At 37.6% G+C, this 26,826-nt stretch overlaps 1 protein-coding gene across 1 annotated transcript in view; it reads left to right on the top strand.

Annotated features, from left to right (window-relative positions):
* Positions 1–26,826, top strand: part of FBN1 (fibrillin 1) — a 237,175-nt gene that overhangs the window by 41,217 nt on the left and 169,132 nt on the right. The window contains exon 5 of the mRNA XM_045067863.1: positions 509–604. Coding sequence (XP_044923798.1) covers positions 509–604 — 96 coding nt within the window. The remainder of the gene's footprint in view (positions 1–508; positions 605–26,826) is intronic.

Below are 26,826 nucleotides of genomic sequence, written 5' to 3'. Positions count from 1 at the left end.
GACTTATCTCGTGAATAGACTGTTACAACAGTCAGTTGGGTCTTCATTACGGCACATAAATATGGTTGGAATTAATGTTTGATTGTTTGCAGTTAACTGTGTGATTTAACATTCCATATTTCTGTAACAGTGACAGAGGCCAGCGTTTTCCCTCACGGGAGCCCTCAAATCATAAGCAAAAGAGTCAGCTTGCTAAAATGCAGTTCTCCTCCACCGACATCTCCTATAAACCACCATTTTAGATACAGAACTGAAAGCATTGCTCAACTACTTCCCAGAATGAAGCTGTCGGCATCAACGTGGGTTCAAACTCACTTATTCCTGGCAGTTTAACCCGAGTTGACTGAGGAGCTTATGCAGAGCGGGAACTGGAGCAGACCTGTGGAAAATGAACACCAGGATGATTATTTAGGTTTTTTATTGTTGTCCCTCAGGGGATGGTAAGTGTTACGTCATCAGCATCTGCTTTCAGGTAACGGCTCTCAGCTCCTCTCTCCTTCCCTTCCAGCTGTCTGTGAGAGCGGCTGTCTCAATGGAGGCAGGTGTGTGGCCCCGAATCGATGTGCCTGCACTTACGGCTTTACCGGACCCCAGTGTGAAAGAGGTAATTTTTTTTTTAGTGGATTACTATAAATATGTTCTGGTGGCTAAAGCTATTCCTGACTTAAGCACATGTTGGCTTTATAGAGCGCCTGCATGAATTTTGTTGAACTTTAAGGACGTTTCTGATTTGTCACTGGGAAGGTTCCTGCGATGACAAGACAGTGGCCCTACGTCTAGGCATGTTATTCTATAATTCTTGCCAGGGTCCTGCAGGACTCACTAGTGTGCCTAGGCATAAGCACCAGTTGGCAGGCATCAAGATAAAGAGGGGAGACTTTTCCAAAGGGGTAAGGATTGAGCTCCTTGTTGTTCTAGTAAATTCGAGAACTGGCTCCACATGAAACATCTGTATGGAAAGGAAAAAATTTAGAGTGAAGAAAAATACTCTTAAAGATCTGTGAGGACCTACTGGGGGCCATAGGGGCATACAAACGTAGCATCCAAAATGCACTGGAAATGGCAGTTGCGGAGGAGCTGGTCTTTCACATACGTGGTTTATCCAGTACTCAAGACAGCCCTCTGAAGTGAATATGCTTATGGAAAGACCAAGTCTCCAGGAGGGCAAGGGATCTGCATAAGTTCACACACCTGATAATAGGCTTTAATTGGAATGTAGGTTTTCTGCGTCTAAGTCTGATGCTCACTGCTGCTCCTAATTGAAAGAAATGTTCTACCTGATTTGCCTATGTGTAAATGCAAATGTGATATTGAAATATATTTAGTGTGACATATTGTTGAGTTTTCCCTCTAACCCCCTGCACGTTGGCTTTATTGATTGTCTTGTCTCTACATTCATAGTTGTTTCTCATCGTTCTGAGTTTTATGGTGAAGGTGTGGGAGGTTTATTTCATACAAAACTGTACAAATAGTCATGAAAACACTCGTTAAAAATACTCATGAATCTTTTAAACTACAGTCATCACTTTTTATCCCAAGTTGTATAAAGGTTTTTTCTGTTCAAAGATGGAAATCTAAGATTCAAGTAGCAGATGTTGAATGTATGTTATGTTATAAACCAAGAGCAGAGATCGGTATGGGAGAGATTATTTTCTGCTTCTATTTTTACAAGTTCATTTAAACTCGGTTATTTGCTGATAAAGCAGCAATGCCTATTTTAGTAGGTTATAACTAGGTCATTAGTAATTGTAACAAGGGCCTAGAGTTACTCAATTACTATTATTACTGGATAAATTATATTGTATCTTAATTCAGTACCACTACATGGTGTGATGAGTAATGCATCATGGGCTTTTAGCATCATTTTGGAGTCCCTCTTTAAAAGTGGTTCTCTCTATAACCTGAAGTATTTTTTATTGATTTGGAGATAATATATCTCTAATAGTGTTCAGAATAGTAAAGATACCTCTTTCAGTTAGCTAGTATCATTCTGTGGCCTTGTTATTACTCAGTGAAGATGTTGTGGGGTTTAAATTGTTGAGATTAAAATTGCTAGTGTGTAACTTCAACAGCGGTGTATGAAAATAGTTCCTCAGATGATAATCTTGGGCTTAATTTATTTTATAAAAATCACAAACAGGAGGAAGTGATAAGGCATTTTACCTCTAAGAAAGTGATTAATGATTTACTATAAAGAATATGGATACCCACAGTTCAGGCATTGATGTTAATACAGTCTAAAATAAAGGGGACGTGATATTTAACCATTCCACAGTTATTTTTTCAGATAATCTTTTTTCAAAAGACTTTACTTTTGGCTAAGATTAAGAAATGAAGGGAATGCATTGAGTTACTAAAATTCGAATCAAAACTGGCATATTATTCAGAGATTTCTCTGTACTCGGAGTGTCTTTAACTACTCCATTTCATTATTGCTATCCTGAAATCTGCACCAAGGCATACATGTATTTCAGTCCCATAGATCTTTACAGTGGGGATTATCTAAATAAAATTAATCCCGAAATGGCAGATTTTCAGGCATTTGCAGTAGTGGAGGTTGGGTGGGAAACAGGCTCTCTTTCATTGTTACCCTTTGCCTGTTGTACCTGTGAATACCATCCCAGACCTTCAGGGGGGACAAAGAAAACACAAGTACAATTTCCCTCACCACATGGGAAAGGGGAGTCTTTTCGATTCCAGAATTGAATTTCCACTTATACAGTCTTCATTGTTTTCTGCTGTTACGGAAAGTCATCTGCTTACCTCTTTAAAGAACTAGAGGCACGATATCCCTTTATTCAAACGCATGCTTATGATTTCAAGAGTGATTAATAAAAAGGTAGGACTGTGTCAGGACAAATCTATCCTGAAGCACGGGGAAGTGTTCAGTGTGACTTCTGAAGGTGGATTAGTATATTGGTTAAGTTGTTTATCACTTAAGTTGTTTAACTACCTAGGCTAGTAACATTATGTTTTAATTGGGTTATGGCTTTTTATTTTTAAAAAGAACTTCCAGGAACTCTTTACTAATCCCCTTTATCCCTTCCTGGAGGCTGAGCCAAGTGCTCCTTCTGCATTCTCCCTTAGCACACTCTCCAGGCCTGTTTTGATAGCGCTCACCACATTATGTTGAAACTGCGGGTTCTCATGCCTCTCTCCTTGACTAGGGTATAGCTCTTCAACAATAACTATGGTTTCCTCAGCTTTTTAATTCTCACATGAAGTTCAATGCCTGATGCATAGTACATGGTCAGTAAATGTTGAACTGGACTTATTTTAAAGCACCAGAAAATCTGGAGATACGATTATCACATTGAACAAGTATCTCCTAGAAGTAATTGCTGTTTATTTGTGGATAGTCCTGGATACTTATCACCAGTTTCATTTTAAGCAGAATTTACAGTGTTGATGACTAATTGAATTTGACCCCATCTTTTACAAGTATGATCTTTTAGGGCCACAAGACTGTCATTTTTCAGTTGGAAAGGATGTAGAAAGAAAGGTACACTTTGACTAAAGCCAGGTGGCAATAAGCAAATAAACAACTTCCTATCATGATGTAATACGCATGGAAAGGACCATTTCAAATGTCAGTTACTAGTACCTCTCAGGATAAGCAGCTTTGTTCCCCGGCAGATACCGGAACTCTTTACATCTGTAACAACCTCAGAGAGCCAATGTAAGATTAGAATACCCTTTAGGGGTGACACTGGCAAGATTTGGATCACTTTGAGCCAGTAAGTGAATCTTAATAACCCATGAACATAGTGTTTGGATTTGTGATGGAGACAAGCAGTGGATTCATGCTTGAATTGCAAATCAGAGCATTCATTCAACAAATGCAATCAGAACATGAAACAAAATTTGTCTCACTTGTGGCTTTTAGCCAGTAAAATAAATAATGTTTTTAAAAAATATCTAGGCTATTCTGTATTATCAGTTATTTCCTTTTTATGAAACCAAGTATGGAATAAAATTGTCTCAATACAAATATATATATATATAGTAGAAATATATACAAATACATATTTGTATATACTTGTATTTGTATAAATATATATTTGTAAAAATATATATTTGTATTTGTATAAATATATACAAATATATATATTTGTATAAATATGTACAAATATACATTTGTATATACATTTGTACATATTTATACAAATACATATATATCTCAGCTAGTTAGCCTCAGCAGGCAAGTGGCAGTGATATTGTTTCCTGTCTCTGTATACTAAAAGGAAAAAAGGAAAAGGAAAAGTGGAGACCTATGACTTGCTTGGCCTGGGGTGTTTACTTTTTGAAAACTGAATGTGAATACCTTTAGTTATGTTTTCCAGTTTGTCACAGTCTTTAGCATTCCCTATTGTGATGCATTCTGTTCACTTCATCCATTTTTAGTTTGCTTCCATTTAGGTTTGCTGCTTAGCCCCCATGGACACTTCAGTCTGCCACCTACTGTTACATTTACATAAAGTATAAATTGACACATAAGGTTCTTTGGATAGCTTTTTTCCCCCACTCCCCTTTGCTTTTGTCTTCTCTCTGCTGGGTTCTTGTGTAACTTAGTAAAACTTGACTACCCTCAGTGGTATAGTATGTTAGCACTTCTTTCTTTTTTTTAATTAGGATTCCTTTTTTATTTTATTGCTTTATTTGGCAGAGAGAGATAGAGAGAGAGAGCGCACAAGCAGGGGGAGAGGGGGAGAGAGAGAAGCAGACTTCCCACCAGGCAGGGAGCTTGATGCGAGACTGGATCCCAGTGATAGGAATCCCACCAGGACCCCGTGATCATGACCTGAACTGAAGGCACACGCTCAACCCACTGAGCCACCCAGGCACTCCTAGGATTTCTTATTAGAATATGGAAATGAGATCAGTGCCTATTTTGGCAGTGACAACACAAACTAGTTGTGTATTGTTATAGTTATTGCCAACAAGAGTATATGGAATCACATTTTCACTTGCCATTTTGCCTCAGAATGCTGACTACTTAAAATCTTACTAAATGCTCTTATATTAAACATAGTGAATCATGCGAGGGGATAAGACTTCTCCAGGTAAAAAGAAAGAATGAGGGGAATAGAGCTGAAGTTGGAGCTGAGAAGGGATAATGATGAAAAGGCTTGTGGAAGAAGAGAACAGAAGGTACATAGCGAGAACCCATGAGGAGAAGCAAGAGAATCAGGAGAGCACTGAGCCAAAGAAACTAAAAGCAAGGAGTTTAAGAAATAGCTTGACAATTGTTAGACTCTTCAAAGGGTAAAGAAAGAATGAGGATCAAAGAGAGGTCCTTTGATGTAGCAACACGTGACTTGTACTGGGTTCTTAGCATGTACCAAACAGCATACTGAACACTGTACTTGGGCAATTTGTAACAAGCTTATAAGCAAAGTCCTATAACGAGTCCCATTTTACAGAGGAGTGAACAGAAGCAAAGAGAGGTCAAAGAGCTAGCCCAAGGTCAGACAGCTCATAAGGGGTGCAATCAAAAAACTGAAACCAGCTAGACTGGCTTAATAACCACTGTACTATATTTGGGTCTCACTGGGAAGAGCTTGTTAGTAACAAGAAAAAATTTTTCTGAGGAATCATAAGAAGAAATCTAGAACTCTAGGTTTTAACATGGAAGTAATATATATATATTTTTTAAAGCACTTTAAGAAATTTAGCTAGGAAAAAAAAAATTCAGCTAGGTAAATAGTTTCTCTCCTTCGTAGAGCTGAACGAAGTTGCTTTTAAATAATTTCAAAAGCCAAGGGAAAGGAGTCTTGAGTATTGCTTGGGTGTCTCTAATATGGGGACTTGGGCTATTTCTGTTTGCTTGATTTTGATATTTTAAACATAAAAACCCACTCTTGGAGAAAGGATGATCCCTGTCTGTTAATAGCACATGTGAATTTACTCCAAAGCACTGAACCAACATTCTGAAATGTAGACACACAAAATGAATATTTTTTGTTTGTACAATTACCATGGAAAGAGATACAGTTTACCTATGACATTATAATTCTTCAAATCATATTTGGAAACTTTTTTGGAATTCTCTTTACAGAGTCAGCAATACATTTGAATGAGTATGTGAACATTTGTCGTCATTTCTGGGACGCGTTTAAATTTTTAGAAACAGTGTAAAATAGGGACTATAGTGGATAGTCCCCAAACACTTAAGTTGCTTGGGTTCAAAAATTGACTTAGCTTGTGAGACTCATAAAGCACATGGAATTGGATTAACATTCTAATGTTAGTTTTGATATGAGCCAGAAGATGGACCCTTTTGGAAGCATAAATGCTAATAACGAGGTATTTTCTATTGTTACCCATCTGGAGATTTTCATCATGTACCATCTGAATGTAAGCATGGACATGGGTTCTTCCCTGTCCCAAATCATTTGTTCAGTGTTAAATTCCTACCCGAGTCTAAACCGTGAAGACAATGCTTGGATTTATGCCAAATCAAGAAAGTCTGTTGGCTGTTCTGCCAGTTATTAGTTGATAAAATATAGGAGAAATCATTATTGAACTGATAGCTCTAAGAAGAATGAACAATGGAGGGAAAGTGAGTAGAATAAAAATGAAAATGTGGCAATAATTTATAGTCCACAGAAAAATGTGACCAGAGAAGTTGAACTAATCTCTGTTCATCATACTTGCCTCCTTCAGGGAATTCCAGTGTTAATGGAGCCGGAGAAGATGTTTAGGGTTTTGTTTGTTTGTTTGGGTTCTTTGTTCATTTTGCACAACAGTGGAAATAGAACAGAAGGCAGATAGGTTGGCTGTAATTCCAATTCATTCTCTCATGTGTGGTGTCTCTGATGACACATAAATGATGGTTTTGCCCAGAGATCCTTTTTAATGATTTCATTGAATAATTTTCAAAAAAACAATCCTGAAAGCAATTAAGCCATTATTTTGTAAAATCCAGGAAAGCAGCATCTGCGGTGTGCTTAGTGAATGGAAAGGGCTAACATATAATGACCCCAATACTTAATAACCAGGTAGTCTATTTTGGATGCATTTGCCTTATAACAAGAAAGTAGAAGCATGACCTACTTTCAGAGGACTGCCTAGAATGCTTCACAGAATCAAGAGCTGATTTTCTGGTGCTTTTTTCCCTGGAGTTTTTCTGGATGGTACTGATGAAATCTAGACTCCTTTTTCCCTTCTGTCTCTCTGGAAGTATGGTTAACACCGCATTTCTGATACTAATTTTACATATTAGGTGGCTATTATTAAAGTCCCCAGGATAAGGGTCACAAGCTAACTTCATTCTCAAAGTGCCTTTGGAGTGCAAAGCTCTGTGAACTATGAATTTCTTTTTCCTAAAATGTAACAGGCAAGGAACTACTCTTATTGAACTATGTTGAGGCACTTGTGAGCTTGCCTTTGGAATTCAGTCTAATGGAAAGTAAATGCGCATGTGTAGATAACAGGGGCCAAATGCCCTAAATGTTACCATGCATCTGAAGTGGTATTGCAATATTTGGCAGTTGGTCAATCATCGGATAAACTTGATCTTCCTAGAACATTTCCATGAAATGCATCTGTTGAGCTAGACATTCGGGTTTGGTGGTTGAGTAATAACCATATGCACATCGGAAACTTAATCTACCATGCCCCAGAACACTCCATGTGCCTCGTATGAGCAAGCAGGACTGGTGGGAGGCCATCACAAAGTTTAATTTTTATCTCCACTTACTAGCCCTCTCAGCCCACTCAGTGGGCTAGTTTTCCCCAAGCTGGTGGATGGCATTTTCTGGTCCATTTCAGAATGTCTCCCCTGTGGGTCTCTTATGTGAGAAAAGATGTCCGTATTCTTATTGGTTGCTTACATTTCCTTCCTCAAGCCCTGGATGTCCAGTGGCACCTCCGGCCATTTGGGACCTCTTTGTCACTCCACCCCAGGTAACCCTCTGGGCGCCTTGTCTTGTGAAGGGATCTAAGCCCACTCCACACCAGCTTTCTCTTGCTGTAATTCACAATGACCTGCTGGAAAACATTCATGCATTGTTGTTGGGTGTTTTTTGTTGCTGTTGTTGTTTTTGTTTGTTTGTTTGTTTGTTTGCCACAATACATTTTCAGAGTGCAAACTAACTTCAACACAATAGCAACCTCCCCCTTAAACCACGTCAGGCATCTGGACAGCTAGTTTCCTGGCATTAGATGGCTCCCAATTCACAGTGTCCTCCAAATTGCAGTGGATACATATCATGCAGTCTGAGTAGTCTCCTGGAAGCCCCTCTCATGATTTGTCATCATAATGTGGTCTCCCACCAGCTTCCTAGAAAGCTAGTGACAGTCCAGCTCTCTCTCAAGCAATCTCATCTCTGACTCCTTCAGACATGTTTATATTCCTTTTAGGCATGAGGGTTTAAGAGCCCTGTGACCAGATTGTCATTACCTCCTTTGCAAATTCCGCATCATAGTGTCACACTTGACTTAGAATGTGGCATCTTTTATCTTGGCGCTTCAATTGAAATGTTCATTTTAACATCCTCTAATATCAAAATGAATCATTTAATATAGTTCTTAAATTTGAAAAAAAATAGTGATTAAATTTGATATAAAAATTTCATATCATAGTTTCATCTTCCAAGACAGTTTGTTTCCAAATGTATTTTTTTTTCTTTTTAAAAGCTCTTATGAACTTTTAAAAAAGATGAAACTAGTTTTTATAAGTTAGTAGCTTCACTTAATATTTGGATCATTTTTCAGTCTTGGATACTCGAAGTATTATTGTAATACTGACCAAGAGCAATACAATGTGAGCCACATATAGAATTTTAACTATTCTAGTATCCACATGAAAAAGTGAAGAGAAACAGATAAAACTAATTTTAGTAATATATTTTTGCTTAACCCCGTATATCTAAAAGTTGTATTTTAATAGTACTACAAATTATTGGGATATTTTGCATTCTTTTTTCCATCCTAAGACTTTGAACCTTCATGATATTATGCCACATCTCAGTCTAGGCCAGCTAAGAGCCAGCTGTGGCTAGTGGCTACCACATTGGACAGCACAGCTCTAGAGATTTGCTTCTAATATTACACATCAACACTTCTCCTAAGTTCTCTATTAAGTCACCAGTTTTCCTTCTTCCCATTGCCTCTTCTCCAACTTTTAAGAAAACAGTGTCTTAGAGAATCAGAACCTTTCCTCTGATATTTAAAAATAAACCAATATAAGACAAAACAAAACAAAACTAGAGGTTTTAGGTTAAAGTCAAGTTTCTTAGGAATTTCTAAGTTGAATTTTGCTCAAATGTAAGTGCTGAGCAAAATCTCTTGTAGTCATGCCAGTTAGGTTGTAAGAACTATAGCAAATATTTCATAAAGGCTCAGGCCGGAGCTGGGCACAATGGTGGAATCAGAAGGAAATTCATGGTTCTTGTCATCAGGGACTAAAAATCATTTTTTAAAAAGTTAGAAATGCATATGAAAAATAGTAAAATAACCAAAAAGGTCAAGTATTTAGTTAGGTAGAGTAGATGAAAAGTACCACAGTTGAAGGGAAGAGATAGTACAAAGACAGCAGAGGCTGGAATTGACCAGGGGAAAATTGACCAGGGGCTGGAATTGACCAGGGCAAAGTTGCCCTTAGGAAGTCCTTGCTATGCTAGCTTTCTCAGTGTTGGAGACCTATGAGAAAAAAAGAGGGTATGATATTAACTTGCTCAGCTCCAAAGAAGGGCAGGTCTATTTCAAATCTCTCTGTGGTGCCCTTCTGTTCTACTGAACTATGGCTTCTGCACTATTTCTGTATAAGACTGGGTATTGGGATTTCAAAAAAGTTATTATATATATAAGTTAGTGGATGGACTGGTTTATTTCTGAAACTCTTTTTTGCTTAATCCCATGGATAGCAGCCTGGAGACCCTTACCAATTTTATATGCTCAGTTGAAAGTCCTTGAGAATGCTTAGTGTTTATGTTCCCTAGTTGTTATGGCCTCTAGAGAGTCTGTGCTGTTTTTGGTTTATGAATGTATATTGGACAAATATATGGGACTTCATGGTCTAGATGATGTGCCAAAGTACTTTTTGTAGAACATTAGTCCCATAGGGGTTCCATGAAATGAAGTTTCCATGGATGGTCAATAGCATTTTGGAAACTCTATACCATGTCCTCTTTTGGAGAGGCAGTGGTTGTATTAGCATGTTAGCTCTTGGGAGCACGTCAAGAAGGTAACTGTTTTTACTTAGTTTAACTCAGCACTTCTAAATCCCTGAATTTTAGAATCCCCATCTCCCCTTTCATCCTTTTCTCCATTAAATCCTTTAACATCTTTATCCTGAGGATCTGGATTCTGATTATTTTAGCAGTTATTCAGAAAATCACTTGACATACCTGACAATACCTTTGTGTTCTATGTAGATATTTTAAATCCATATGCGATCCTTATCTGAAGATGAATACTTGTCTACTACATGTCTAGAGGTTCTTGGGGGAAGATTTTCAACATGTGGTGACTCACCTCTTGTGTTCCTGAGAGGATTCATTTGGCCATACACTGAAGTTCAATATGAAACACCCGTTCTCAGGGGTTTGGTTTTCAAACACTCTAAAGTATCACCTAGGCGAGGTGGTGGGTGGGTTACTAACATTAAGTAGAGATAAACACCTGGTTCAGAACGGTTTGATGGGATCAGCATATATGCCCTTGGGTTTCTATCAGCATTGGAGGGTTCTACTTATCAGAACTGGAAGAATTGGTTGTTTCTAAAGCCAGAGCTTCTTTTTCTAGATTGGTTAAATTATTTTCATTCAAGGTCATCTTTAAGGCTTACTCCTCCAGTTCTTTCCTGACCATAGGGAGCGCCAGCTCCCAACTCCATCAGTTACCGGGCAACTTCACTGACATCACTCGCTTTGGCTGCACAGACCTCCTCCATATTTCTGTTTGATGGTTAATATGTGCATTAAAGGTTTAGTCTTTGTCATTCACTTTAAACCACATTATCCATTTTAGTATTTTTATTCCTCTAATGAATTCTTTTTTTTTGTACTTCATTATATTTTTAAATAAATAAAGGACCCAGTCCTTATCTTTGGATATGTATGTACGTATGTGTGTGTGTGTATATACATACATACATATGTATATATATATATATATATGGTTTTTTAATGATGTTTATTAGGAAGTAAGGAATAAGCATGTTCATCATGTGAAAAACTTTTTTCCATGCACATTTACTGATTCTTGCACTGAGACACTTATATCAGCATGAAAACATCTAGAATCCTGTTTTGCCTTTTAGGAAGCCTTATAAATAAGTCATAATATTTTAAGTTTTCTTAAAAGTATTTTCTTTACTAAATGAAACATAAAATCCATATTAATTTAAAAATATGAATAAATGTATACACACAGGCATGAATATATATGTGAATACACACACACATATATTTTTTATTTGACCTATCCGATCCCATGATCTGGGAATTATCAAATTTGGTGATCTAGTTCTAATTTGGGGGCTATTAAAATGCCGATTAATATGTAGTTTTCTAGTTGGGCTACGGTGCTTCCTATAGACCAAAGAACAAAAATTATGTCTCATTGAGTACCAAGCCCAGTGCTGTGAGGAGAGCAGGTATTTATTAAATTTTTGTTGATTTACTTAATTTAACTATGGAATCTTGAAGTTGTTGAGAGATATCATTTAAATATTAAGTATACTTGTTTAATTCAACATTTAAAAAAAGTATTCTGAACAACAGTACCTACAAATGCCTCTGTATTTCATGTGGAAATATGAGTACAGATATTGATAATTAAAATGTGTGGGAAGTGAATTATTCTGTGGCACACATGAAAGGAAATGTTCTCCAACTTTCGTACCGTATTCCCTCAGCAGCAATCCCTTTTCTCTGAACTGTTTCAGAAGAGCTCTCTAAGTAAACAATAGATTGCGATATTTATTCCTCAGGAAATAAAGAATGTTCTAATGGTTCAAATCATAAAACAGACCCATTTCTGTCTCTGTCCCTGGAGATCCCTTACCCTCTTGTCTGCCTCCTCATAAGAGACATTGTTAACCTTCATAGTTGTAGGAAACTCAACTTGGTGAAAGGGAAGGCTTGAGGGCTTGGGGGCAAGTTTTACCCAAATTGAAAATGGTTTTATAAACATACATTAGCTCTTAGGGATCATTTCTTTCCTAAAGTCCTAATGGAAAAGGCTTATATTCTGTTAGGGATTCCAGTGATTTATTCTTTAAATTCAAACTAGTGACCATTAAAAGACAAAGGCAAAACTGTGGCTCTCCAGAGGTAAATTTTGATTGATTCTTTGTATAATGATTTGTAAGCTTCATTTGCAAAGTGAAGAATATTTTGGAACTTTCTTGTTGTACTATGGGAAAAATAAAAGGCAGAGGCATACATACCTTTAAATGATACAAAACTGGCTTTGGATAACAGTGTGTAATAGCAATTTGAACTGCCCTCTTTGAGGGAAACAACCCTTAAACACCATAGAAAATTCTTTAATTTAAAAAAAAATATAGCACAATTTGGAGTTGGCTAGAGCTATTTCTTTTCAGACCTTATTTAGGCTTCATTTCTTTCTACAGTGTTTTTCCACACTGCCAAGCAGAACAAGCTATCACAAACCCAAACAAAAGGCAATGACTGAGGAGTCTTTACAGCCCTTTACTGAGCCAACCTGAAGAGTGCATGGGGCTCGCATGTTCCCATGACTCCTAGGTTGTTATTCTTGATTTTTCATGAATGAGGGTAAATGATAGGAAAATAATTTTCAAAACTAAATTTTATTCCAAAAGAATCCTCATTCCAACCTATCACTATCACATGACAATAATTTCAGTGTTTTAATTTAAGATGCCTAATTAGGAGATTTTATGTTTTTTCAATTGCCTGACCATTCCTAGAAAACTGGTTAAGAGCTCAGACTTTGGGGGAAAAAATCCTGTTTTCTGTATTTATGGGTCTGATTTTGCTTTTTGTTTGTTTATTCGTTTGTTTTGTTTTTTAGATTCCACATTTAAGTGGAATCTTGTGGCATTTGTCTTTCTCTATCTGATTTATTTCATTTAGTATAATACCCTCTAGGTCTATCCAGATTGTCTCAAATGGCAAGATCTTATCCCTCTTTATGGCTCAGTAATACTCCACTGTATATTCACACCACATCTTCTTTATCCAGTCATCTGCTGATGGACACTTGCATTGCTTTTGTATCTTGGCGATTGTAAATAGTGCTATAATAAACACAGGGGTGCATGTATCTTCTTGAATGACTGTATTCATTTTCTTTATGTAAATATAAATATAAATGTAGTAGAATTATTGAATCATATGGTATTTCTATTTTTAAATTTTTGAGGAACCTCCCTACTGTTTTCCCCAGTGGCTGTACCAATTTACATTCCTACCAATGATGCTTGAGTGTTCTTTTCTCCTTATCCTCACCAAAACCTGTTCTTTCTTATGATGTTGATTTTAACCATTCCAACAGGTCTGAGGTGATATCTCATTGTAGCTTTGATTTGTATTTTTCTGCTGATGAGTGATATTGAGCATCTTTTCATGTATCTGTTTACCTTCTGCATGTCTTCTTTGGAAAAATGTCTATTTAGGTCCTCTGCCCAGTTTTTAAATTGGATTGTTTGTTTTTTTGGTGTTGAGTTGTGTAAGTTCTTTATATATTTTGCATATTAACCCCCTATTGGATATATTTGCAAATACCTTCTCCTATTAAATAAGTTGCCTTTTGGTTTTGTTGATGGTTTCCTTCATGGTGCAGAAGCTTTTTATTTTGATGTAGTGCCAACAGTTTATTTTTGCTTTTGTTTCCCTTGCCTTAGGTAACATATCTAGAAAAATGATGCCGATGTTGGCCAGTGGCCGGGTATTCTAAAACCAGGCACTTCAAACCTCCGTTTGGAGTTCAGTTTTGTTAAATGTGCCCCTAGAAAGCTATAATATGAAGCTGGAAATGAAGTGTTCAAGAAGAGATGTGAGTTTATCTATTGTATTATCAGTCATTTCCCAGGCACTGTGTTAACGATTGGAGATGTGCAATAGTGCCTGAAACACACTTACCTCTGCCTTCAGGAGTTACACGCTAATATGAGAAGCAGAGATTATAAAAGTAAACAGAGAAACAGCAGAGTACCGATGTGGTGAAGACCACGAAGGAAAACAGAGGGTATGAGAGCAGAGAACAATGATGCATGTGGACTGGTGGTCAGAGAAGGAGAAGTTGCCAGCCATGTGAAGAGTGAGGGGAAGCTTTCAAGGTGGGAGGAAGAATGTATGTCAAGGTCCTAAGATGGCGAGCCCATGATGAAATGCAAGAAGCATTTACGGACAGAGTTCAGACAGTAAGGAATAGTGACGGGAGGTGAGGTGGGAGCAGGGGTCAGGAGAATGTTGTAAGTGAACATTGTGCGGCATATTAAGACATGAGCAGTGATGCGGTGTCACCCACATTGAAGAACGAGAAGAACACTGTAGATTTTTCTTTTAAGATTTTTTTGTTGTTGTTGTTATTTGACAGACAGAGATCACACGTAGGCAGAGAGGCAGGCAGAGAGAGAGGAGGAAGCAGGCTCCCTGCTGAGCAAAAAGCCCGATGCAGGACCCGATCCCAGGACCCTGAGATCATGACCTGAGCTGAAGGCAGAGGCTTTAACCCACTGAGCCACACAGGCGCCCTGTAGATTTTTCTATGTTGCATTAGAAGCTGAGGGCTTAGGTGGTCCCTGAGAATCTGCCCTGAAGAACCCCCCAATACTGACCTACTTAAGGTGGGAGAGTGCTTTTTGTAGGTTTGAAACCAGGGGAGTCTTGAGTTTTATGTTACTTACATTGCTTCTCTTCTAAGCACTGTGTTTCTGTTAGGACTCTGACCCCTAACATTCCCTTAGGAAAGTAATTAAACTGGAACTTAGATGGCTTGAAAATACATAAAACAAGTACACCATGAAAATGGTTTGCTGAGGCATCAGCATGTTGAGAAAATTCATGCATTTGAGTGGACTTCTCCCCAGGGAACGCCTTTGGATGTCCTAATAGCAGTTCTGGTATCAATAAATCATTTACTGTTTGGACAAGTCATGGCCACCACCTCCGTCACTAGATACATTTGTAATGGTTTATGTGGACAATAACAATAACCACCTAGCAACATACTGTTTGGTCATGTCATTCTTATAATACCACATGTGGTTTTGCCAGCTTTGGATGGATCACCTCTTGCTGTGTCTAAAATATATATTGCAAGTTAAACAGCAAATATTGTTGGAGACCCACTGTGTAAGGTACACGACATGCCGCATGGTTAATGGCTTTACATAAGAATGACACATTGGTGTTTTTTGCCAATTTTTTAGTGCTTTCCCTGCTGCTTGAGAGAAGGGACTGTATCTGTCTTGTTTTATCATTTTACCTCCAATGTTAGGCACCTAGTAACTTAGTATTCGCTGACTGGGTGAAGGAGTAAGTGAATAGTTTTTAGGCACATTTTATTTCTCATAACACAAGTAGGAAATTAATATCTGCTATCTCTACTTTTAATGGATAGTTTTCCGCTTGACTTGTCAGATAGCTGGCTAAGTGAATTCTTTCAAGTGTTAATACCTCAGAAAAGCCAAAGTTATGTGATCTCCTCCACGTATGCAGTACTTTATAGACATATACACAGCCTCACTTTGTCCTTAGAGCAATCTTGTGAGAATACTCATATTTTATAATCAAGGAAATAGATTGGAAGGACCCTCTGTGTCTCACATAAGGCACACATCAAAGAAAGAAATCTGTTTTCTACCTCTGCCCAGACTATGGCACACCCATATTTTCCAACAAATATTTGCCTGGGTTTTAGAGCTACAGTCATCTGTAGGATTATATTTGTTATTATTAATTATCTTTAATTTAACTCTACCTTTCTTCCTTTCTCTCCATCCCATGAACGTCTTTGATTATCAGTTGTCCTGCTGATATTTTCCATTCTCTCTCTCAGTCTTCAGACCAAGTTTTCAAAATACTAAATTTTATGGGACCAGGCAAATCTTTGCAATTGAATTTGTTAGGGAGGGCTGGTCTTTAATTAGAAGCTGATGCTGTATGATGAAAACATTTTTGCCTAGGCCAAAGACAAATACAGTGATGGATGTGGGAGCTTAGCTTGCAATTGAGCTGTGAAGGGAACAAGAGGAGAATGTGGTCCCAGTGGAGCCTGAGAACGCACAGACTCAGAGAATCTGGATGTATGAATGGATTGCTTGGCCCTGGTGTAATTTATGTAAGCATGAAATTAGACCAGGTGTAATGGTGTGTGTATTCAGGGAAGGGCTGAGAATTGGTTTTTCTTTTACGAACAGTTTGTTTCATTGATACACATGTCAGGGGATTTGCAGCTTTGTTCTTATAAAAATAGCTGGGGATTTAGAGTAGAATAGTCTCCTCTATAGGCATGACCTCCATGAGAATGGAGATTTCTGCCTGTTTTATCACGATGCCTAGCATAATGACTGACACCTAGTAGATGCTCACTAAATATTTGTTGACTGAAAGAATGGATCTGGCATGCAACCAGCCTCTCACATTTTAACAACAGGGCTGCGTTCAGAGTGGACTGAATGATTTGCAAATGTGTTGCCGTAACAATGTCTTGAACTGACTTAACCCAGTGACAGCTCAGGCTGAATCAAGGTTGTTGTTTGATGCTTGTCTGCCCCACTGTACCAATGCAGGCAGTTTTAGCCACAGTTTCCAGGGGGTAGCTTCCTACACCCTGACTCACTGTATTTGATTTTGAAATTATAATTAGTTGTAACTAAACTCTATAGGACACAATGGTTAACTTCAGCTAATCTGTGGCTGAAAATGGGATAAGAATGAAAAGAATTAAAATGGATTGCTTTGGATAGTCTAAAGTGACACGGATTAATATGCTATCAATTTTCTTCCCCTGAGAAACATTTGGTCACAAGGAGATCTGGCTTTCAGAAGAAATTCAAATTTGGTTCTGTGGCTTTTGGCATAGTCTAGCATCACTGGAATGGTCTAAGTAGATTTTGTTTCTTTTTTCCCATGCCTTGCCATAGTTGTTCAAAAAGACCCAATCCAGTGTCTTGACTGTAAGGTTATCTGTCAGCCATAGGCTGAGCACTATCCTGCCAAGTCTCACTGAAAAGCCAGTAGACGGAGTGTGCTTGGGCAGTATATAATTCTACGCAAAGCATCTCAGAAAGCTTGAGAAGCTAATGTTAGGGGGAATATAATGTGGAATTTCCATGAAGGAACTAAGAGAGAGAAAAAGACTGATTTATTGATCGATAGGTTGAACTCCAAAGAACAGGGGCTGTATTTCATGTTTTGTAGTGCTAGGAAACTACAGACTTTTAACAAATGCCTTTCAATTGCCCCAAGAAATATGAATGTCATGTTCGTTAGATTTTCAGGAACTAATGGTCCAAAAGACTTTGTGTTTTCTTTTTGCCATGGTGCGTGCATAGTGGCTGTATGTTTTTCTTTGATAGCGTCACGGTATGGGTAGGTATGAGGATCTGTTGGCTGAAAAACAACAGGAAAAAGTGCAAAGGAGGAAAAGAAAATTAAAGTAAGATGTTGGATTAAAAATAACAAGAATGGTGGATATTTCAGGCTTTCTTTTATAACTTGAGGAACTGCCAAAAAAAAAAAATCTATCTTTTCAATTTCAAAATTCATGTTTCGTAGCTATTCACTGATTCCTGTTTCTTCTTCAAACTCTATTCGGTATTAAGCATATTTCAGGAACTTCCTCTTCACTAAATAAATATAAAATGTTAACAAACGATTATGCTATCAAAGCAAGCATTCTCATCCAAAATATTTTAAAGAAATGACAGGGCAAGCCAATCACTGTCTTGAGAAACAATGAAGAACTTATTCCTTCATCCATCACAAATTTTTCCTTAAATTCTTATTATTTGGGCTCTTTTCTCCTGCCTTTTAATTCATTCCATTTTAGAATATCATTCATCTCAATATAGAACTGATTTTAGAATAAATAATTTATTTTATGAGTTCCTTTTTTAACTTCAGGAAGTTAATACAAGTAATAACTCTTAGTCTTAATGGTTGTTCAAAAACATACGCACCTTGTCAACCTTAGGACATTCAGATGAGTTGGATCTAAACATGGATGTGTTTCTTTAAGTATGGAAGAGGTACTCATAGATTAGGAACACTTCCTAGGACATGGAGCCTGAAAGGACCTGACTTATAACTTAATTTTTCTTTCCTTGACAGTTTGGGAAAGGATAGGACAGAGCATGCTCTTTTCATATGTAGTTCTCTGGATCCATGTGGACTGAGATAAGAGGTAGAAGTCAAAAGAACGCTACCTCTCGGTCAGAAGATGTTCAAGTATTCTCATCATTGTTCATGTCCTGAGCTCTTCCAAACATCCACAGCTTTCAGAAAGCTAGCTCTAGGCAAGTTGAAACTTTATAGAATATAAAAAATGAAAAATACCAACTCTTCCTTCCCTGCTTTTTTGAGAGAGTGGTAGAAATATATGTTCAACTGTATATAGTTGAAACCACAGTATAAAAAGAAAAAAAGAAGGGCTGTTGTTGCTTTTTTTTTCTTTCTCCAAATCTTTAAATTCCAGTTAGTTAAAATATGCTATAATACTAGTTTCAGGTATAGAATTTAGAGACTCATCACTTACATGCAACACCAGTGCTCATTGCAAGTGCCCTCTGTAATCCCCATCACCCATTTAATCCGTCCCCCAACCCTCACAGCTCCAGTAACCCTCAGTTTGTTCTCTATAGTTTAGAGTCTGTTTCTTGGTTTAACTCTCTCCCCCTCTGCCCCCCATCACCCACCGTGTTCATTTGTTTTGTTTCTTAAATTCTACACGAGTGAGAGCATACAGTATTTGTCTTTTTCTGACTGACTTATTTTGCTTGGCGTAAAACTGTCCAGCTCTATTCATGTTGTCGCAAATGGCAAGACTTCATTCTTTTTGATGGTTGAGTAATATTCCATTGCATATATATACACCACATCTTCTTTTTCCATTTATCAGTCAATGAGCACTTGGGCTATTTCCATAATCTGGTTATTATAGATAATACTGCTTTGAACATTAGGGTGCATATATCCCTTCAAATTAGTACTTTTGTGTTCTCTGGGTAAAGGCCTAGTAGAGTAATTGCTGGACCATAGGGTAGTTTTATTTTTAACTTGTTGAGGAACTGCCATACTGTTTTCCAGAGCAGCTGCGTGAGTTTGCATTCCCATGAACAGTGTAGGAGGTTTCCCCTTTTTCCATGTCCTTGCCAACATCTGTTGGTCCCTGACATGTTAATTTTAGCCTTTCTGACAAGTATGAGGTGATATCTCATTAGAGTTCTGATTTATATTTCCCTCATGGTAAGTAATGTCAAGAAGGGCCATTGTTAAAATTAAGCAACAGACCTAGCAGTAATCATGTAACAGGTTTGCTTCGTACATAGAATTTGCCATAAGTTCAATGAATATGGTATTTCTAAGAATTTAGTTTTGCCAGAAAATTATCCATTATAAGCATATGAAGAAAAACTTCTCATTCTCTGCTATAATTATTATGTTCAGGCATAATTAATAATAATAATTAATAATATAATTATTATGTTCACCCAAAAATACTTTCTAGTGTCCTGGGTTCCATCTCTAGCCCTCACATTGCGTTTGCCTTGCCTGCTCTCCCTTCAGAGCTGCACTCACCACTCAGGTACATCGTCACTGTAAGTGTCTACAAACTTCCACAAGTTGGAGATGCATTTTTGCAGCTGGTATTTTTCACCTAAAAATCAATCACAGGATGCCCTTTGGAGAGCACAGGTTTAAGAATGGAACATTAACAAAGGATACATCAAACCACAGACACTTTTAGTTGGTCCAGTTCACTGGGTTTCTCCACAGCCTGCAAAAATAACATTATTACCAGCAGAGGTATTGTTTTGTCCAGAATGTTTAGTCATTATTTCTGTGAACATATATTTTGAGCATGTACTCAATGCTTCTTAACTTGAAGATTCTAATTTTCTTCCTTATTTTTTCTCTTTTATTTATTTTTTAAGATTTATTTATTTATTTGACAGAGATCACAAGTAAACAGAGAGGCAGGCAGAGAGAGAGAGGAGGAAGCAGGCTCCCTGCTGAGCAGAAAGCCTGATGTGGGGCTGGATCCTAGGACCCTGGGATCATGACCTGAGCTGAAGGCAGAGGCTTTAACCCATTGAGCCACCCAGGTGCCCCTATATTTCTCTTTTAACAAATGAGGTAAAAATAAATTTGAACCATTTGCCAACCTTCGAAGGTTTGATTTAAAAAAATTTTTTTTTCTCAAATATTTGAACCAATAGAATTGTTCTTGATTCTCTGCTCCATCCATCCCTGGCTAAAAATATATACTCTATTCTTCAATTTCTTCTTATAAAAGAAGAAATTCTTCTTCTTATAAAAGAAGAAATTCTTCTTCTTTGTTCTAACTTTGTTTGTTGATATAAAGAGCAATAATATATTAATAAAAACAGCTTAACAACAGCTTAATTTTTTTTAACTGAATTGTTAAGCTGCCTAAATCGGTCATTTGGTGTCAAATGAAGACTGCTTTTACAGCAAAATGTATGTTATAAATATACTAAACTTAGTGATGTATGCCATCTCAGACCTTATGGGAAGTGGTTGCAAATAGGATGGTCATGCTGTATTAGCCAGCTCACTTCCTAACTTTTATTTGTTAATTCATGCATTATGGAGAGTCACCAGCACATAAAATATTAAAGTAAAAATGATACTGTTGAGTAATCAAAACTGTTGACTTTAGAATCTCTAGGGAAGGAGGGGCAAGGGGCATTTTTTGGACCACTTAATTCAAGAAAGAACAGGCTTTGTTTATTTAAGAGGGTAATTCATCTGTTTCCTGATTGCATTCTTATTGTGCAAATGCCAAAGTATATTATAATGGATAAAATGGGGAAAAAAAATAAAGTATAATTTAAGTGGGCCAGGACAGAGTGGTGGTAGATGTTTGAATGTTCCCTTGGAATTAATCAGTCGTTCATAAACCTAAAATACCTTTTTATCTTGAGTTTCTGATTCAAGTTACACAGAAGAAAATACTAGTTGGCTTGAGAATGGAAAAACCTTGGTTCACATAAATTTGCACATAGATTCCTTTACATGGGAGAATTGTAATTAGGGATTCAAAATCTTGAGAACATGATAGTGACCTTGTTATTCCTGTACTGCAACTCCTCACAGGAGGTACTGGCTAGACCTGAAAATAATGAATTAAGAGAGTCCAGCTGGGATATGATGAAAGCATTTTTGGGAATCTCTGTATCTTGGCTGGACCACATGGGTTATAACTTGGAGAGACCTAACCTAGTAGTAGTATATGACAGATTTATAGCCCAATTGATGTTGGGCATCAGAAAAAAAGGCTGAGGTTAAAAACAACGACTTGAAAATTATGAGCTTTAAAAGAATTGCCATTGGAAGAGAGGCTGAAGAGGAAAGCATGCATTCCTTATAAGAAAAAATAAAAATAATAAAGGGTGAGAGTGAAGCATTGAATGGGAAGCATGGTGGTTTGTTTTTCATAGCAACCCCCCTTCTAGGACCCCTTAGCCATCCTCTCTGCTTCATGGCTCTCCAAGCCACTCCTCTACCTAACACATTATATAGCTCTTCAGGATCTAGCTTTTCCACTGTGCTACTGACCTTCATGAGGATAGGGATTACTTTTCTGCACCACTCCCCCCAGCTACTTTGTTGTATCCTCAGCTACTAGAGTGGTGTCTGACATATAGTGGGTTTTTAATAAAAATATACCGAATCAATGAAAGAGTGAATGGTGCAGCTCTAAGCCCAAAATTCATTTTAGTCTGTCTTTCCTTCATCCCTTCCTCTTTCCCTTCTTCCCTTCCACCAAGTACTTATGAGGATGTGCCAGTACACAAAGACCAAGAAAACAAGATTCCTGGACTCCTGGAGCTTGTAGTCTGTGGACACAAGTCCAGACATGCCAACAAGGATATAAATGAGTAAAGGAGGGAGCCCAGTGCAGGGTAATGGTCTTGTGATAGACATATGCACAAAGTTGATAAGAGTAGAGGGAAAAATGCATATTGACTGAGAGGTCAAGGAAGAGTGTTTGAAAGAAGCAAAAGTTAAGGGTTTGTAGAACCTCGAAGGATTTGTATGAGCTGATGGAGAGGGGCAAAAAAAAAGAAAAAAAAAAAAAAAGCCTTGGCCAAGAAGAGAAAGAACAGCATTTTCAGGGAAACTGGAGCTAGCTCACTTTGAATGGAGACATGGTACTAGAGCAAAGGGCGTTTGGAGGTAGGCAAAATGGGTAATAATTTAAAAATCGCTGTCTTTTCAAGGTATTTTGGTGTTTTCACTGAGTCGAATATACTGGGACTTCAGAATGCTTTAGACAAATGGGTGAGATCTTTCACTCTGATCATTGCACCCTTTCTATGTTCCAGCTTCCTATTTACCCCTTCCCAGCTTGATATCCTAGGCTAAGCATGAAGCAGAGCTCTAATGCAGGGTCGCCGTTTCCCTGACAGCGTGTTATTTGGAGTGTGGAAGCTTCATTTGAGCATAATTACTGGTTGCAAGGCTGTGAAGTCTGTTAGGACAATGGCCCTTTCAGGCTAATCTTGTTATCTGTGGTTGTGGGCAAGAGCTGTTGTGAGAGCGTACTCATGGCTCCCATGTTATTCACACATGAACGATCTCCAGTCTCTGATCTGCTAGCGTTCTCTTCTGGAATTTCTTTTTGTGGTTAGCCCTAGGAATGCCTGCCTGTGGAGTAAGATGGTCGTTCTGTGTTAATTCGATCTACTGTAACCTCGAATTTTAGTAGTTTTAGTATTAATATCTTTACATATGGTGGATTTGTCATCCATATTTGTTCATTTACCTGGGTGGTGGCTCCATCAGTTAAGCCTCTGACTTCAGCTCAGGTCATAATCTCAGAGTCCTGGGGTTGAGCCCTGCATTGGGCTCCTCACTTGGTGGGGAGCCGTCTTCTCCCTCTCACCCTCCCCCTGCTTGTTCTCCCTCTCTTCTCTGTCTCTCAAATATACAAATAAAATCTTTTTTTTAAAAAAATCGATGTTTAAAATTAAATGAATGAGGTAACATGAAATTTGTTGCTATTTTATGTCTTACTTGAGTTTCCAAATGGGAAACTCCTAATTGTCCTGATCTGATTTCGTATGGAAACCATTGCATGCTCTTGACCTTTCTCACATTCTTAATCTGCTTGCATTTCTTGGAATATTTTCTAGCTCATCACATTTATATTTTTCTTATTTTATAATGATAAAAGGAATGGGAAATGTTTAGGCCATAGATGTATCTGTACATGGGGCCTGCACAAAGTAGAAGTTTCAAACGTATTTGTTGAATGGGTGAATGAGATAATTTTAAAACCTACATCTGATCATGAGCAGCTTCTACTATCTTTAGGAAGAAGTCCAGCCTCCTTTGCAAGAGCTCCCTGCCCACTTTCAATCTGGAGCTAGTAGACCTTTTGGCTTTTTCTCTTTGGTGTCACAACCAACAGTTCATGTTGTGCCTTACGCATTCACAGCCCACGCCTTTACTCGTTCTGTCCCTTCTGTCTAACACATTCTTACTGATCCACCAGATGTGAAAGTTTCCCCTAACTCTCCTGCAGGAGAATGACCTCTTCAGTATTTCCAGACCATCTCATATGCTTGCAGTTGAATTCCATCATGTTATTTTGCTTGATGGACTCATCTCCTCATCTGGGATGTGCCTTCAAGACAGAGGCTCCATCTTACTTACCTTTGTGTCTAAAGATCTAATGTTGTGCTTCTGACCATAACAAGGACTCAGTAATGTGTTCTGAATGAATAACTGAATAACTGCCTAGTTCTACAGCCCACGCTCCACACCGTGAGGATAAGAGCCCCGCAATCACAACCAGGCAGACAGGGCTAGCAGGCTAAAGAGGCCTAACCCTTCGCCAGGGTATCTGCAGGGAGGAGTGACTGTGGCCAGCTTCTAGAAAGTCATGGATTCTGGCCTGTCTTCCAAGCTGGCCTTCTTCAGAGAAGAGTCCTTGAATGGTGCTGCCCTTGCTGCCTTGCCGGCAAAGCCTTTCCCGAGAGATCTGGATCAGTCAGAAGCCTGAAATCTGGTTCACAGAGTTTCTTTAGTTGTTTGCCAGGAATCTGGTTAAAGGAAGTATGACAGACTTCAAGGGACTGACGAGAATCTGAGATCTCCTTGTTGGGCCACAAATTGTAATCGAAAGCCTTATCTTTGGAGCCTAGTAGAGATTATTTTCCTTAGAACTATGATTTTACATTTGCTGGAGCTTATTTTGTAGTTACCTTTCCATCCACTTAGCCTTATAACAGCTTTCTGTTTTATAATAATAGACATTGTGCTTTCAATTTTTATTACATAGTAAGCCACATTATTTAATTTACAATTCATGGGATTCTGTTAGCATATCATGAGTAATAGTGATGTTTTGTACAGAGATGTAATTAGATGTTGTTCCTTGTGCCATATGAGATAAATGTGCTTCATCAGATGAGCCTCAGATGTGCGGTTCCAACATACAATTTGAATTGTTTTATATATTCTGGATGATAACTGAGACAGTATCTATATAAATATAAATGCAAGAAATACAAACTTTCAAAAATCATTTGAGACAATCCCAAAAGATTGATCTCAAAGGGGATTCTTTTCTTAGTTGAAATGCTTTGTTAACTTTTTTTTTTTTAAGATTTTATTTATTTATTTGACAGAGAGAGAGCACAAGCAGGGGGAGTGGCAGACAAAGGGAGAGGGAGAAACAGGCTCCCCGAATAGCAAGAAGCCCACTGCTGGGCTCAATCCCAGGACCCTGAGATCATGACCTGAGCCGAAGGCAGTTGCTTAACCAACTGAGCCACCCAGGTGTCCCTGTAACTTTTGTTTCCAGGTTGTATTCAGACTTCTTACCCTGGCACCCAGGCCTCTTATGACCTGGTCCTTCCCTACCTTCGCAGCTCCTTTTGCTTTTTATATGTTTGGCTTCTGTGTGAAACAAACAAAGCATAACTTTTCAGATAAAGCTGATGTTTCTCTCTCTTTTTCCTTCCTAGCTCCTTTGCCATTCCCTTCTCCAGGGACTCCTGTCATTATGCATTTGTCATGTGTTTTTTCATCTCTACACTTGACTATATAGAAGAGCTCTTGGCCGTTTGTTCTTGACTATATAGAAGAGCTCTTGGCCGTTTGTGACAGTGTAGATTTTACTGTATGCTTTCCCAGAGTTTCAAGTGAATGCTAATGAAGACAATCCCAGGGCTGCCCCCTGGGAACTTATTGCACTTTGTGGTTTGAAGGTTCTTTGCTTTGTTTTGTTTGTTTTCTAACAAATAAATTCAATTGTTGCCTTTTTCTTTTTGAAGTTTTCTAAAATTTCTGGTCTGATGTTTTTTCAGAGATTTTGTGAAAGTCTTAGAGATTTTGACTTTGATTTATCCCTGTATTGGATGGCTGGTTGATCTTTCCTCTTTACAATCTTTCTGCCCCCACACCACAAATATGAATATTAATTATGTATAATTTCTTTTTACAGAAATCATATTACCCTTCCATTAATTTGGTAGCTTTAGCAATGAGACTCTTCCATTTACAGTGTTCAGAATTTTTGTCGAAAACCTTTTAAAATTTTAGTTCTTTACTTAAAAAATATCCTGGTATCAAAGTAATACATGTCCATAATATACAATGTGAAAAGCATTTTTTTTTAAATCCGTAAAGTACAAAGCAGTTGGAAAAAATTACTCATGGGCCTCTGGGCAATTACTATTAGTATTTAATATGCTCATTTAAGAAAGTTTGGGAACTAGGGACAAAAATTACCTACAATACTAATATAATCTCAGTTAATATTTGCTTCATGTTCGGGGCATCTGGATGGCTCAGTGGGTTAAAGCCTCTGCCTTTGGTTCAGGTCATGATCTCAGGGTCCTGGAATCGAGCCTTGCGTTGGGCTCTCTGCTCAGCAGGGGGCCTGCTTCCTCCTCTCTCTCTGTCTGCCTCCCTGACTACTTGTGATCTCTCTCCCTCTGTCAAATAAATAAATAAAATCTTTAAAAAAATAAAAAAAATTTGCTTCATGCTCTTTCCTTCTAATTTTATTTGTCTTACATAGCTGTTTACTTTGCAGTCAGGACATAAATGCAGTTTGCATCATATTTTTATCTAAACATAAACATTTTTTAAAATATCATATAATTTTGTGTTCCTGTTTTGTTGGACATTTGAATTCTACCTTTAGTTTTTATTTTTTTCTGTTGTATCACCATGTTTAACATTTTGTGCATGGAGGTTTTCTATATTTAGAGGAAAGTAGAATTATGGAAACTCTTGAAACTTATTGCCAGTGCAGTCAACATGTGCTTCTGAGTGTCTCAGTCCTGATTTCTCCTCATTCTTACAACTCTTTTTTTTTAAAGTAATTGGAAAGAAAATAAGTTTTTGCTCATCCCTATCAATAGCCATTAGCTCTTTATAGAATTAAGTTCTTAAATCTTTATCTTATCTACCTTAATTTTTTTTCAGATATTTCTCTTTTTTATTAGCCTATAGGTATTTTTGATTAATGTTACTCATGGATCTTTTCCTTGTGTTTTCATCTATGGCTTTTGAGATTAAAGAACCCTCCTACTTTCAAAAATTTGATAAATATTTTTATTTATAGTCTTTCAATTTTTTTATTTTTTTATTTTTTTAAAAGATTTTATTTATTTATTTAACA

This window comes from Mustela putorius, unplaced genomic scaffold, assembly GCF_011764305.1.
Source record: "Mustela putorius furo isolate JIRA1106 unplaced genomic scaffold, ASM1176430v1.1 tig00003898_pilon_pilon_pilon, whole genome shotgun sequence".
Lineage (NCBI taxonomy): Eukaryota > Metazoa > Chordata > Mammalia > Carnivora > Mustelidae > Mustela > Mustela putorius.
This window is presented reverse-complemented; position numbering and strand designations above follow the sequence as displayed.